The sequence below is a fragment of the Panulirus ornatus genome, chromosome 16 (genome assembly GCF_036320965.1).
Source record: "Panulirus ornatus isolate Po-2019 chromosome 16, ASM3632096v1, whole genome shotgun sequence".
Lineage (NCBI taxonomy): Eukaryota > Metazoa > Arthropoda > Malacostraca > Decapoda > Palinuridae > Panulirus > Panulirus ornatus.
In genome coordinates this window covers 10039275-10053319 of record NC_092239.1, presented here as the reverse complement: position 1 = coordinate 10053319, position 14045 = coordinate 10039275, and the positions used below count along the sequence as shown (strand labels likewise).

Sequence of the window (14045 nt, the reverse complement as noted above, 5' to 3'; positions counted from 1 at the left end):
TGATGATGAGAGCCAACGTAATATTAGTGACCATTCTACTGTCCGACGTTATGGCTGAGTCCATCATACGTTCACGTGAGTATCCACCGATTTATTCGTAAATTGACGTAAGTATTCGCTTGGCCTCTCACTATATACAGCGACCTCCTCCCAGATGTAGGCCGAGGCCCTTATTAGAGGCTTCCAAATGTACATACCTATCCTGCTCATACACATGACTATGAAAATGATAAACATAAATTGAAAAATCATAAAAGTCTTCATATAATCATATCTATTTATATTTAAGCATAAACCCTTATGTATACATGTATATACACAGGTATGAAGGTGGATGCGGGTGGAGCGTTGCAAGCTGTACTGGAGGGCACGTCTCAGTCCTCCTGCTCCGTCATCCTCCTCATAGATGGCAACACCATATTTTCCAACATCCTCGAGGTGATGCATTGCACATATGTGGCACCCAGGTTCTATGTGTTCTTCTGTATCGTCCAGTTGTTCAGTAATCCTGTGTAGCACCCGGGAGTTGTATGTTTTTCATTAGCAATCACCATCAGCTGTGTATTCTCACGTCATATCCAGTGTGGTATAGCTTTGTGTAGAGTCCACTTACTGTAGGTTTCTATGTCACATGCCGCTGCTGCATGTGTCTGTTTAACATACATCTGTAATGTGTTCAAGTACTGTATGCCACTCTGTAGCGTTCTAGAATTGATGATCTTTTGTATCAACCTTAAGCTTTTAGCTTCTGTGGCATCTGAAACAAAGACTATTATCTTGTGTAGCTTATGAAAGTCTCAAGACCTTTTGTATAATTTCAAAAATCCACAAAATCTTTTGTATCATCTGGATGTCCTATGATTTTGTGTATCGCTCTGAAACTTTGTGATTTTGTGAAATATTATGATGACCCTGTGTACCGTCCAAAATAATACCAAAGCATTATTTTCACAACTAATTATTTGCCTAAATAATAGCACTGGTCTTGTCTCTCAGTGTTACTTGGTGTCACAGTGTAACAGTCCCTCAGTGTCACATGTGTTTCACAGCGTATCAGTTACGTGCATGAATTATCACATATTCGTTTCGCAGGCTGTGAGCAGCGAGAGGTCATCCCCCCGGGGTGTGACGGTGATGGAGGTGACGGCAACGGACGGTCAGGACGCTAACGTGACGCTGGCGATGCTCTCCCACCTGATCAGCCAGGCTAGACGGGTAGGTGTGTCTCTAGGTCGCTCTCACATTACTGTTGAAGTAGGTTGACCATTCTCACATGCCTGATTAAGAAGATATTGACTCGCTCTCAGTTTGCTGTTGAGTTCAGTCGATTGCCACTTGACTGGTTGGGTAGATTAAGACTCTCTTACTACGCTGTTGTGTTGGGAAGGCCTCAATAGAGCGTATTGCAGTGACTCTGGCTTTGGAACAGCATGTGGGATATGAAGGTGTTTACAGTGTTAACATCTTCGCCCGCCCTCATTGCCAGCACCTGGGTCTCTCCATGTCGTAATAGGAATTTAGCTTTTTTGTTGGTCTTGCTGTGTCAGTATGAATTAAGTTCGTGAAAATGTACAGGGACAGATGGGTCTCAACATGCCTGTGGACATTCTTGCTTGACTTGTCTATGTGGAATGTAAATAAATGTGCCTTCCTTCTGCTAGTCGATCTATTTATCTGTCCACATCTCTGATGCCCGTTCCTTCCGGGAATTCCCTCATGGGGGTGGCCACGGTAAAAGAGTCTCCATAAATTGGTAAATTCCAGCGCCGCTTCTTAGCCTGTAGTGCCTCACTCTTAACAGGCCACCGGCAGAGAGGTACTCCAGGGCAACCTTTCCAGTCTCATACCTAATGTTCCTACCTACTGCTTCTACCTTATGTGTCTACCTAATATCCCTGCCGAATGTTCCAACCTGCTACTTCTACCTTATGTTCCAACCTACTACTTCTACCTAATGTTCCAACCTACTACTTCTACCTAATGTTCCAACCTACTACTTCTACCTAATGTTCCAACCTACTACTTCTACCTAATGTTCCAACCTACTACTTCTACATAATGTTCCAACCTACTACTTCTACCTAATGTTCCAACCTACTACTTCTCCCTAATGTTCCAACCTACTACTTCTACCTAATGTTCCAACCTACTACTTCTACCTAATGTTCCAACCTACTACTTCTACCTAATGTTCCAACCTACTACTTCTACATAATGTTCCAACCTACTACTTCTACCTAATGTTCCAACCTACTACTTCTCCCTAATGTTCCAACCTACTACTTCTACCTAATGTTCCAACCTACTACTTCTACCTAATGTTCCAACCTACTACTTCTACATAATGTTCCAACCTACTACTTCTACCTAATGTTCCAACCTACTACTTCTACCTAATGTTCCAACCTACTACTTCTACCTAATGTTCCAACCTACTACTTCTACCTAATGTTCCAACCTACTACTTCTACCTAAGGCTCCTTATCAGACTGATTTAGTGGAGAATAAATGTAGACAATGAGAGGTGGGTTATTGCCAGCACCTACTCACCTGGTTGCCAGGGAGTGTGGATACTCACTGCCATATGTATAGACTTGATTCATCCACTTGCATTTTTTACTCATTCCACACTGAGTTCTGTGTCTCTTATCTCCTTTACTATCACAAATACCTTTGAAATTACTTAGTGGTTATATAATGCTTGCGTTCCTTCGTATTATATGTTGGGTGTTTATCTTCAGTTGCGGCTGGGGTCGTGGTGCGTGAGTGTGGTGGTAGCGAGCCACGACCCAGAGTTTCTCATCGCCTTCGCCGAGTCCTCTCTCAAGGGCCGGTTCCTGGTGTGGGCCACCAGGCTTCTGGTAGTCACCCGTCTCACCCTCCCACAGCTCTACGCCCTCCTGCCCACCCACTGGACCTTCTCCATGATGAACACCATCTTCCTCAACCTGGAGAACACGTCAACCAGCCGCAGGTAATACACACAGGTAACTCAGTCTTATTAATCATAACATACGTCTCCTCAAGCCTTGAACATGGAGAGTAAACAAAAGCTTGCTTAGGGTGAAAACGACAATTTACTCATCATCGGCCAATTCGGTCACACGGAGATGGGGATGACATAGCGTCATAACACTAGGCGACCGGCTTCTGTATCTGTTAGCCTCCGTGACACACACAATACAATATAATAGATGGATAGATAGATATAAAGGTAAATATATACAGTAATACCTGGTGTCATGTATAGGGCCAGCGTGTACATCTACCTGCCGTACAGCCAGGCCGGAGCACAAGTCGTGAGGATTGCTTCTTGGTCGCCGGATCGTGGCGTTCGCCTGCTCACTGAACTCCCACTGTTGCCTGAGAAGTACGATGAGTAAGTACACACTGCTGCCTATACAGCTGACTTGTACGTTCCTACGGTGTACCTGGCCAGGGTGTGTCTGTGTTATTCTTCCTGTGTGTGTGTGTGTGTGTGTGTGTGTGAGTTGAAGGGTCTATTACCCAGACTCCATCCTACGCAGGGCCTACCGTCGCGTCAGTTTGTTTTCTCTCTGCTGGCTGGTGCGTTAGCCACACCATACCAGCTGGATGACCATTTTTCTGTCGGTCGAAAGAAGAAGTATAGATGGATGGTAATAACATCTTTAACGTGGTATGCAGATTGGGCCCTTACATGTTCTAAGAGAGCTACGTTCGTCTTGGGAAAAATATCACAAATAAAGTCGAGGGATCCGTTACTTCATAACAAAGCTGGACAGAACGAATGTATAATATTTTTTGTGTGTTTGCCAAATTTTCCTCTTCAGCTTGCTCTAAAGTAGAAAGCAGTGACATATGCTTTTTTATGGCGAGGAAAGTTAGAGAGTAATTCGGCAAAACTCTGAATGTCTTCACACATATATTTTAAGATTATTTTTGGCTCCGCAGATTACGTCTGTACTTATATCACGAATTTGTTTCCGATCGTCACAATTCTTGAGCATTATAACTTGAGTCAAGTGACTCTAGGTTAGGTTTATAGGTCGTAAATATCTGAAAATAAACACTTGGAACGTTGAGAATCCTGATGGGTAGATTAAACTTGTCAGTTGAACAGCTGTGCTCACGATTCATATCTAATGGATTAAGTTGATGAATAATACAAATATACTCGCCTTCAGTTTCAGCGTAGAATAATCTTCATTTGAATAGTCACATATATATATATATATATATATATATATATATATATATATATATATATATATATATATATATGTGTGTATATATATGTGTATATATATGTGTGTGTGTGTGTGTGTGTGTGTGTGTGTGTGTGTACGTAGCCAGTCTGTGCGTCATTAGTTTCCAGGGAGGAACGGTACCAGTGACAGCGAAGCCGTTCCCGCCTTACTGGGTGGAGGAGTACCACCAGGCCGCCAACGGCACCACCGTCAAGATCTACACCGGCACCGACGGGGAAATGCTGCACGCTGTGGCGGGCGCCCTCAACTTTACATTCAGGGTCATTCCAATCACCAACTGGGTTGAGGTATGTCACACTCCCATTACCACGGCCAGGATAGGTCGCTTCTGCTACCTGGGCCAAGGTTAGTTGATAGCTTTGCGAGGACATTAGATGAGTATCTTTGTTGTATTGAGTAAATATCACGCCCTAACGGGTCATGAGTTTTATATAATGATCCTATCACGATTTGTTTATCCGTAGGCTGTCGAAATACTGATGAGGAGAGAATCCTTCATCATACCCGTGTATTATACGGTGCTACCACAGCGTCTGAAGCAGTTCGACGTCACCTACACTTACGAGTTCGCCTTCATGTCCTTCGGTATGAAGAAGCCTGGCCTCAGACCCAGCTGGCAGAGTCTATACTACCCGCTGGCCGACATGGTGTGGGCGACCGTCCTCGCCCTCCTTCTCATTATACCCATCGTACTCATAGTGGTAATTAACCCACACGTATCAGTGTAACCGTGAGCGTGACTAGTCTCTTGTAACTGCATGTGAATCCCTATGTAAAGTGGTGATCCAGGCGCTAGATTGTCTGAGTTCTGTCTTCTGTCGTGGATGTTGCAGTTGCAAACATGCAATCCTTTTTGTGATAATAAAAGAATCACGCCATTCAAATAAACATCATTATATTTGAAGGTGACAAACGTTCGTTTTACTTGAAAGGTGACGACTGAGAAAACTACAACTGAGTATTCCAGGTTATTCGTGTCGGTGGGCTTATGGGCGGCGAGAACACACTAGAGGCAGGGGCGGTGGTGCAGGACATGGCAGGGATGCTGCTGGGGCAGAACCTACCCCGACGGCTTCCTAGTACCAGTTCCAGCCGCCTGCTGGTGGCGGCCTGGCTGGTGTTCGCCTTCATCATCGGGACGGTCTACCGCGGCAACCTCACCGCTCACCTCACGCTGCCCAAGTACCCGCCTCGACCAGAGACTGCAGAGCAACTAGTTAAGGTGGTTGACAGGTAAGAAACATATGTTGATATCTATGTATTATTGTACGATTATTGCCTATCTGTATTCAAAGCGTATTATAGACCTATAAGAAATGAAACAACTTCTAAGAGGGACATTCATGAGTTGTGCTAAAGGTTAAAAGTAATGAGAAATCTGAGTGAAATCGATCATTTTTATAGTCCCATTTGTAAGAAATTAGCTCGATCTCTTTGATCTAGTCGGAGGTTAAACCTTTATCATGCGTAAATCTATTCCTTGGACAGAAATTAAGAAATTAACAAAGGCATGAGTAAATGAGGCACAAACACCTCGCCTCAAGGGACCTCATCCAGGCTGGGAGGCGCTCTGTATGTGTTGTGTCTTCGTGACGGAACGCTGCACAGAAAGGGTCATCCCAATGGCAGATCTTATTTCTAGCTTTATCTTTGTGGCTTTGAAAGAAATGCATTTATTATATGACTTACAGATTTCTTAGTTTGTAGAAAGGTACTCAATCAAGTCATTATCCATTAGAGTGACGCGGCCGCCTTACTCAGCTGCCTACAAAGAGTTCTTCCTGCGCTCCGAGAACGAAGTGTTTCAGAAGCTGGGTGAACTATTGTACATCGGGCCCCAGGTCGTGGAGGGCCTACAGCAAGCCTTAGACCATAAGTGAGTTGCATATTATTGAAATGTCTTTGTTTGCTAGATTAGGTTTGTCTAACATCATAGTCGAATGTAGTCTTTACTTTTTCAGGCAGTCGACATGTTAAACAATTTACCACTCTTTTAGAGGTTGCCTTACAGTATATATTAGTTAGACCAGACACCTTATGAAGCATATGTTCATTAGTTGCTTTAAAGGAAATTAGTCTAAAGAACTTAAATTTCGTGAATTACCAGGAACGTATAAGCTCCAAACAGAAGACAACCCAGCTACTGAATAGAATGGCAATTAGTAGGATTGCGGGGTTACTGCTTTTGATTCCAGTGATGAGTTTGTTGGTCCAGCAAATCAAAGAATTTTGAAAAAGTGAGGGTCAGCTTTAATCTCATAATTGTTTTGCGTGCTCAGTGCCATTCACTATTAAATTTCATATAAATTTTAATGGATTTCAAACTCTCTTGGGCAAAAGAAACAATACACTTTTTAGTTGGAGGGACTTTTGTCTGTGATTAAACTTACTATGTAATTGAATACAACTCGACAATCAGTCATTATATTGGGCCAAAAACAAGTATTACAAAAACGGCAGAGAGAACAGACAAGTTTCATTTCGGCGACCCCACATGACACAGTATTGAATCCTGCATCAAGTGTCGCGTGACGTTGTACAAGATGTCATCTGAATCAGACTTAGTACAGTAACTGACCATGGAGTACCCCATAGGGCTGGTGCTGTACTAACACTGAAGCGAGTGTTCACATGCTCTCACACAGTTGCTATATCCCATCCATGCAATGCTCTTCGAAGTCGAAAGGCTAAAGTTCCAGGTCTGGTGATTAGAATTATAGGATTGGGTTTGACCACGAGTGGATTCGTCCAGTGTCACTACCATAAGAGGTTTCCACGAGCCGAGTGACCCAATATAACACGTATCAACATGAGTATAATGTTTGTTTTTCAGTCAGGCGGTGATAGAGGGTCGCCGCTACATGGAACACTACATCGCCGAGAACTTCACTCGGCCAGACGGCAGCACAGAGTTGTATGTGGGCCGCCATCACATCCTGCCAGGCCTGGCTGCCTGGGCCATCCCCCACGACGCCCCCTACCGCCCTCAGATCGACCTCTGTATGATGGCTGTCATAGAGGTAAGTTCCCCACTCACTTCGGGAGAGATCCTCTCGTGCTGTTCATGATGTAGTCCACACCTCCTGATGTGCGTCAGGTGTAAGGGTGGGTGGTTAGCAAAAGAAAATATATTTATGTTAGCATACGCCAAAGAAACTCTCCTTTCTTTACCTTACCTTGCTTATCTTCCTTAAGGCAGGTTTATACGAGAAGTGGAGCAGCGACCAGATGGCCAAGGCCCGGCAACGGAGCAGTAGGAGACAGCGGGAGTACCTGGCTCAGCAGCAGCAGCAGCAACAGCAAGAGGTGGCGGAGGAGACAGCATCTGGCAAGATTATGGCCCTCACCTTTACACACATGCAAGGACCCATCATACTCCTCTTCCTTGGCCTCGTCTTGGCGGGCATCTCATTCACAGTCGAGTTCTCCGCTTCAGTGTGTCAACTGTACACCAAGCAAACGTCGAGGAATCATCACTAGAACATAGTGCTGCCAAAGCCAGCATGTTTTGATCACTGGGATATACTTTCAAACTCTTTCTTACACCCTTAATGCCTCTTAAAATCATCCTTTCCACTATACATATACATTCCTATGAGTCCACGGGGAAAATAAAACACGATAAGATCCCAAGTGCACTTTCGTGTGATAATCGCATCATCAGGAGAGACACAAGAGAGAAATATAAGCCAGTTGATATACAAGGAAGAGACGTAGCTAGGACGCCATTTGGTAAACGTGACTTTCATAGAAAGGCACGTTTACCAAATGGCGTCCTAGCTACGTCTCTTCCTTGTATATGAACTGAGTGTTATATTTCTCTCGTCTCTCCCCTGATGATGTGATTGTTACACGAAAGTGCACTTAGGATCTTATTGTATTTCATTTTCCCCGTGGAGTCATAGGAATATACTTGATTACACGCAGAATTGTGATCATTCTCTCTCTCTCTCTCTCTCTCTCTCTCTCTCTCTATATATATATATATATATATATATATATATATATATCTGGGGATAGGGGGCAAAGAATACTTCCCACGTATTCCCTGCGTGACGTTTAAGGCAGGAGCGGGGGATGGAAATCCTCCCATCCAGATTATCCTTAAACAAAATAAGGAACTAAGGCGGCCAAATGAGGAATATGTATGAAAAAAAAGAAAATATGTATACTATATATATTTTATAATGTATTATACATATATCTATGATATTTCATATATATATATAAACACGAGAAAAAAATGAAAATAGACATCCCAAACGTACTTTTGAGACAAACTCACTACGCAGCCAAAATATATATCGACACAAGAAGTGTGTTTGTCCTGGTCATTATGTGGCGTTTGGCTTTAATAAATCATACCCGCAACGAAAGTTATCAAGTTATACAATCCTTCACTACAATGCTGTTTCTTTTTTTGTGCATAAAATATATGAAGCAGCATCCTTCGTCCAGAATTATTTTTCCGATATGTATAACAAGGTATTGGAAACCCTGTCAGGTCCTCGCACAATATTCATATCTTGAAGTCGGCAGACGGATCCCTACTAGTCTGTCCTGTATATCTGCTACTTAGCCGTTCCATATTTCCAGTCGTAGTAATATCAAAAGGTTGTGCAGAGTGACATTCCAACGTCGACGGCCCATCGATCATTCACTCAGATGATAGGAGATGCATAACACTGGCGATCTCGATGGCGAATGATATTCCAGCAAGGGCCAGGCCTAGGAGGAGGAGCATGAGAGGTCCCTGCATGTGCGCAAGGGTGAGGGCCATGATCATCTTGCCAATCCGCGTTCCCTTCTCCGACGCTTGTTGTTGCTGTTGAGCCAGGTACTCCCGCTGCCTTCTGCTGCTCTGTCGACGGGCCTTGGCCATCTGGTCGCTGCTCCACTTCTCGTACAAACCTGCCTGAAAAAAACAGAAAATGAATCAATCGCCATTTCTTTTTTGGCATAGAACTATGTCCTAATGTCTATGGCTCTTTCTGTTTTATTTCATTTTGCATCTATCGTATACACGGAGGTATAAAGACCAGTGGTTGACATCTATATGACAATGAACGTTTCTTGAAGGTGCCAACCGTTAGTTGAAATATAGTCATTGGCCATTGCCAGATTCATTAATTTGCCTACCTGATGTACCTCATGGAGATGACGTGGTTACCTTCTCGGTGCTTATTCTGCCGTAACATGTCTTAAAGACGTATGTTCATTTACACAGAATTCTTGGCAATGGTCAAAGACTTTCACTTTAGCAACTCGTCTTTCCTGTGCGAATCTGCAACACACCTCTATGACAGCCATGATGCTGAGGTCGATCTGAGGACGGTAGGGCGAGTCGTGAGGGATGGGCCAAGCAGCCAGGCCCGGCAGGATGTGCTGGCGGCCAACGTACAACTCTGTGCTGCCGTCTGGCTGGCTGAAGTTCTCTGCGATGATCTGTTCCAGGTAGCGACGGCCCTCTATCACCGCCTGGCTGTGGGTAACGAATAACAAACACGTCAGTTTTGATTACCAGGGATCACACAGCTAGTGCGAAGCTCCTGTGACAGTTACTGTACGCAGGGCTAACGCACTCGAAGTCAAACCTACAATTAACCATCTAGTCTCCAAACACTGAAATAAACCATGACTGAGGTATACCGTGGCAAGGTTTTTTGATAAACTTATTGATATGATTCATTCCTGTATAACGTTACATGACACTGGAAAACCAACCAATTGCGTTATATGGGCAGTCTACAGCTTGAATGTAATCAATATCTTGTCATCCTGTACTACTGCATGAAATCGTTTTGTGCAAGTTTATGATTCAACCTGATTTCCTGTGAGTTGAGGTGTCTTTACTCAGTAAATTTAATGACCTAAAATCCTATAATTCTTTAAAAAAAAAATAGTGTTACTGCTATATCCTAGTGATGCTTTCAATGTACCAACACCGTTATAAACAATGAACGACCTTGTCTACATAAAAGCATTATAAGAACCATTTTGCCCTTTTATTTAGAACTCCTTCATTAGATAGACCTGTACACAATATCTCCAGAACTAAGCTATGTAAACCTGGAATTACATCGTGTCATTCCAGGTCTATGCCAAGGTGTCTATCCACTTGGTGATGGAAGTGGAAGCCTTGGGTATCCATGACAGGTTATGAAACTTTTTTTCATTGTGTATCTCTAATAGCAACTTGTGACCATAAGCGTGATCAAATATGGGGCCTAATGAAGGGATACTCTATGATGATTATCCTAACAAGTGTGGTAAATTGATTTGAATGCAGACTGGCTAAATAAGTTACTGTGCATCTCACTATGATATCAAATTATACTACTAGTTTACCATGCGAAGTATTTATAATCTGTAACTCACTTATGTTTCAAGGCTTGCTGCAGACCCTCCAGAACTTTGGGTCCAATGAACAACAGCTCACCCAGCTTCTGAAACACTTCGTTTTCAGAGCCCAAGAAGAAATCCTTGTAAGCAGCTCCGTAGGGCGGCCGCGTTACCCTTTTAGACAGAAAGAAAAATGTTTTTAATAACTTCAGTAAACTTAGAAGTATTCAAGTTATCTAACACGTGCACTAAATACATGGTTTCATCAAAACAAAAAGAACAGATTTAGAAACTGAAGGCCTTTCTGAAAATGAGGTTGAATCTCACCGCTTAGCCCTCCATCACGAAGAGTTGTAGGTCAGTACAGTACCTGTAAGCTTGCACAAGACTTCTTAAGTATGACGTCTCCCGTCCTGTTAATACTCTCTTGGGGCAGGACGTTTTTGCCTCATCAAAATATGATATAGAAACAAATGTGATCAATAATAAACCTTTAAGTATGATTATCACATCTGGCTAGAGGATAAATATGTTTCATGAAATTAATAACTGTCACTAAGTTAAAGAAAAGGAACATGATATGGAAGGCAATTGGGTAGAAGTTATCAAGTTTCCCAATATAGTCCTGGTTGAAATTTCCTTTCATTACTGTTATCATTTTGCACCGTCCAGGAATGTAATTCCTAGCAGCTGGTCCCTCTTACTGAAGTAACTAGTGCCTTTCAAACACAGGTTGATGAGAACTACACATTATCATAGGTTTCATACCTGTCAACTACTTCAACCAGTTCCTCTACAGTCTCTGGTCGAGGCGGGTACTTGGGCAGCGTGAGGTGGGCGGTGAGGTTGCCGCGGTAGACCGTCCCGATGATGAAGGCGAACACCAGCCAGGCCCCCACCAGCAGGCGGCTGGAACTGGTGGTGGGCAGCCGTCGTGGCAGGTTCTGCCCTACCAACATCCCTGTCATGTGTTGTACCACGTCCCCTGCCCCCGTCCTGCTGCCAGCGTCCCTCCGTTCCCCTAAGCGAATGACCTGAAACACTCGAACAACTGTAGCTTTCTCCGTCCTCACCTCTTAGGTTAATGAAATACGTTACCTATGTCCCAGCCCAAGCTCGATGATGATGGGGGCCTGGAATGGTCACTGCTCCAGGGCTCGGGGTCAATATTAGGAGATATTAGTTGATTATCTACCTTTTAGCACTTACACTGAGCTAAAAATGGCTACTGCTATGATTTTCCTTCGTTTATAGAGGTCCTTCTTGTTCTGATTTAGGATCTTCTTTTAGTTTTTTCCTAAATAAAAGTTAAAAGAGAGATGGGGGCGCGTAGAGGTTGCTTGCCCCGGAGCCTGGACGTCTCTATTTCATCCTTAAAGGTAAGACAAAAAGAAAGAAAAATATGACATAGTGTTGACATGCATAGATTTTTCTGTCCTTTAAAGATGGCTAAATTTGTTTCGCCACTTCAGACAATGATGTATAGAGAACATCGCATGAAATTGCAGTTATGCTTACAGTTGTACTGATATGTAGAGGTACACTACCATTAAGACTATGATGGGTGTAACAAGGAGCAGAGCGAGGACGGCTGCCCACACCTGGTTGGCTAATGGGTAGTAGAGGCTCTGCCAGCGAGGCTTTAGGCCAGGTTTCTTCATGCCGAAGGCCAGGAAGGAGTACTCGTATGTGTAGGTCATGTCAAACCGCTCCAGACGCTGTGGTAACACCGTGTGGTATACAGGTGCCATGAAGGATTCTCTCTCTACCACTTTGTCAACAGCCTGCGGACGGACAAAAATATTTGTGTGTGTGTGTGTGTGTGTGTGTGTGTGTGTGTGTGTAGCTATTCTTATCATTATCAGTGAGGTTAGCGAAAATTTTGCTGGTGCCACATATTCAAAGAATCAGAGACCATGTTGAATACTGAAGTTAGCCAATAACACAGATGTGCTCGCCAACAGTCATTTTCCCACTTGAAATGTTTTGATATAGACATTGAAAATGTAATTCTTAATAGAAACTCACCATGGATCGCCTCATAATAATTATAAAGATTTTGGAAAGAAGTCCTGGAATAACCATGAAAATATAAATGAATGAATATACGAGCCATTGTCTTATAGGACGAAACACCTAACCCAGTAACTAATCCTCAGCAATAAGTGGATCAGTCACCTGGAAATTTTATACCGGTTTGCACGCCCAAGAAAAGTATCAGTGAACTAAAATCTCTCATGTAACATGCTGATAACGATAGCAATATAATCATGGATCATGTTAGATCAAGTGGCGGCAGCGATTCCCATAGACCCAAACAGAAGTGATGATTCATCTCGGCCCAGGTAGTAATAATGTCATTACGGCCCCAGTAGCGTTCCTTCCTTCCACTCACCTTTGGACGGTAACTCATACCGGCACATACAAATGTAGGATCACTGGTGTACCACCACGTAACGGTAGTGGCCATAATGCCTTCTTTGCTAAGGTAATGATGCCGACGTCGATCCAGCTAACGGCAAAGCCCTTCGTCGGCTCAGAACCTGTTAGGGAGTCATATTCTTCCACATAGCGAATAGACTCGCCATATCCCTCGTAAAGTTAGTGACTAACCTTGGCCTAGGTAGGACAGTGGACTAACCTAGGCCTTGGTGGTGGCAGTGACTTACCTCAACCCAGGAAGCGATTTGGAGAGTGATGAAGGTAAAGTTGAGGGCGCGCGCTACAGAGTTCAGTAGTTCTCCGTCGGTGCCGGAGTAGATCCTGACGGTGGTGCCGTTAGCGGTCTGGTGTTCCTCCTCCACCCAGTACGGAGGGTAGGGCAGCGCCGTCACTGGTATTGTCGCTCCCTGGAAACTGACGACGCACAAGAGTGATTACTTTCAATTTTGATCATGTAATCCCATGGAACCCCTTCATAAGGCTCTTGCAGCCTTAAGGCTGCGCTACAGTCAGTAACATGGAAATAAGGGGCTACTTTAGAGTAAGATTGTACTCTCTTTCATCCTTTTCCTTGCAGAAAGTGACTTTTTGCTTAAGGTATAGCTTCTTAGTGAGGTAATCCAGTAACTTCAAACTATGGTTATATATATATATATATACATATATATATATATATATATATATATATATATATATATATATATATATATATATATATATATATATATATCCAAGATCCCTTGCACCTCTAAGGAAGCGCTACACTCAGCAGCAGGGACAGAATGAACTCCTCTGAAGCGAGAATGTGTTGGACGGGACTGCACTCTGTTTCCTCAACCGACAAAAGTACACCTCGCCAAAAGACGACTCCTCACTCGGAACGTAACATCAGGGCGTATGTGAACCTATTCACATACCTATTCACAGACGCTCTGGAACGTGTATGTGTGAGAGCAAACACACACACACACACACACACACACGGAATAACACAAACATACCTTGGCCGGG

General features: G+C 43.4%; 2 protein-coding genes across 3 annotated transcripts in view; one reads left to right on the top strand and one right to left on the bottom strand.

The window, feature by feature from the left end:
- LOC139753974 (ionotropic receptor 21a-like) overlaps positions 1-7955 on the top strand; it is a 289988-nt gene extending 282033 nt beyond the window's left edge. The window contains exons 3-13 of the mRNA XM_071670934.1: positions 1-75; positions 323-438; positions 1093-1215; positions 2742-2974; positions 3251-3379; positions 4351-4537; positions 4715-4951; positions 5218-5483; positions 5989-6126; positions 7084-7270; positions 7446-7955. The exon at positions 1-75 is cut by the window's left edge and continues 24 nt beyond it. Of these exons, the coding sequence (XP_071527035.1) occupies positions 3-75; positions 323-438; positions 1093-1215; positions 2742-2974; positions 3251-3379; positions 4351-4537; positions 4715-4951; positions 5218-5483; positions 5989-6126; positions 7084-7270; positions 7446-7730 (1974 nt within the window). The 5' untranslated portion in view covers positions 1-2 and the 3' untranslated portion in view covers positions 7731-7955. The remainder of the gene's footprint in view (positions 76-322; positions 439-1092; positions 1216-2741; positions 2975-3250; positions 3380-4350; positions 4538-4714; positions 4952-5217; positions 5484-5988; positions 6127-7083; positions 7271-7445) is intronic.
- A 667-nt stretch (positions 7956-8622) lies between these two features.
- Positions 8623-14045, bottom strand: part of LOC139754135 (ionotropic receptor 93a-like) — a 30277-nt gene continuing 24854 nt past the window's right edge. Inside the window, exons 9-14 of one of the 2 annotated variants that reach the window (XM_071671259.1) lie at positions 13262-13448; positions 12140-12376; positions 11361-11626; positions 10629-10766; positions 9546-9732; positions 8623-9165 (exon numbers count right to left, since the gene is read on the bottom strand). In XM_071671259.1, coding sequence (XP_071527360.1) covers positions 8908-9165; positions 9546-9732; positions 10629-10766; positions 11361-11626; positions 12140-12376; positions 13262-13448 — 1273 coding nt within the window. In that variant the 3' untranslated portion in view covers positions 8623-8907. Of the gene's footprint in view, positions 9166-9389; positions 9733-10628; positions 10767-11360; positions 11627-12139; positions 12377-13261; positions 13449-14045 lie in introns of both variants that reach the window. The other variant, XM_071671260.1, reaches the window with a different exon arrangement.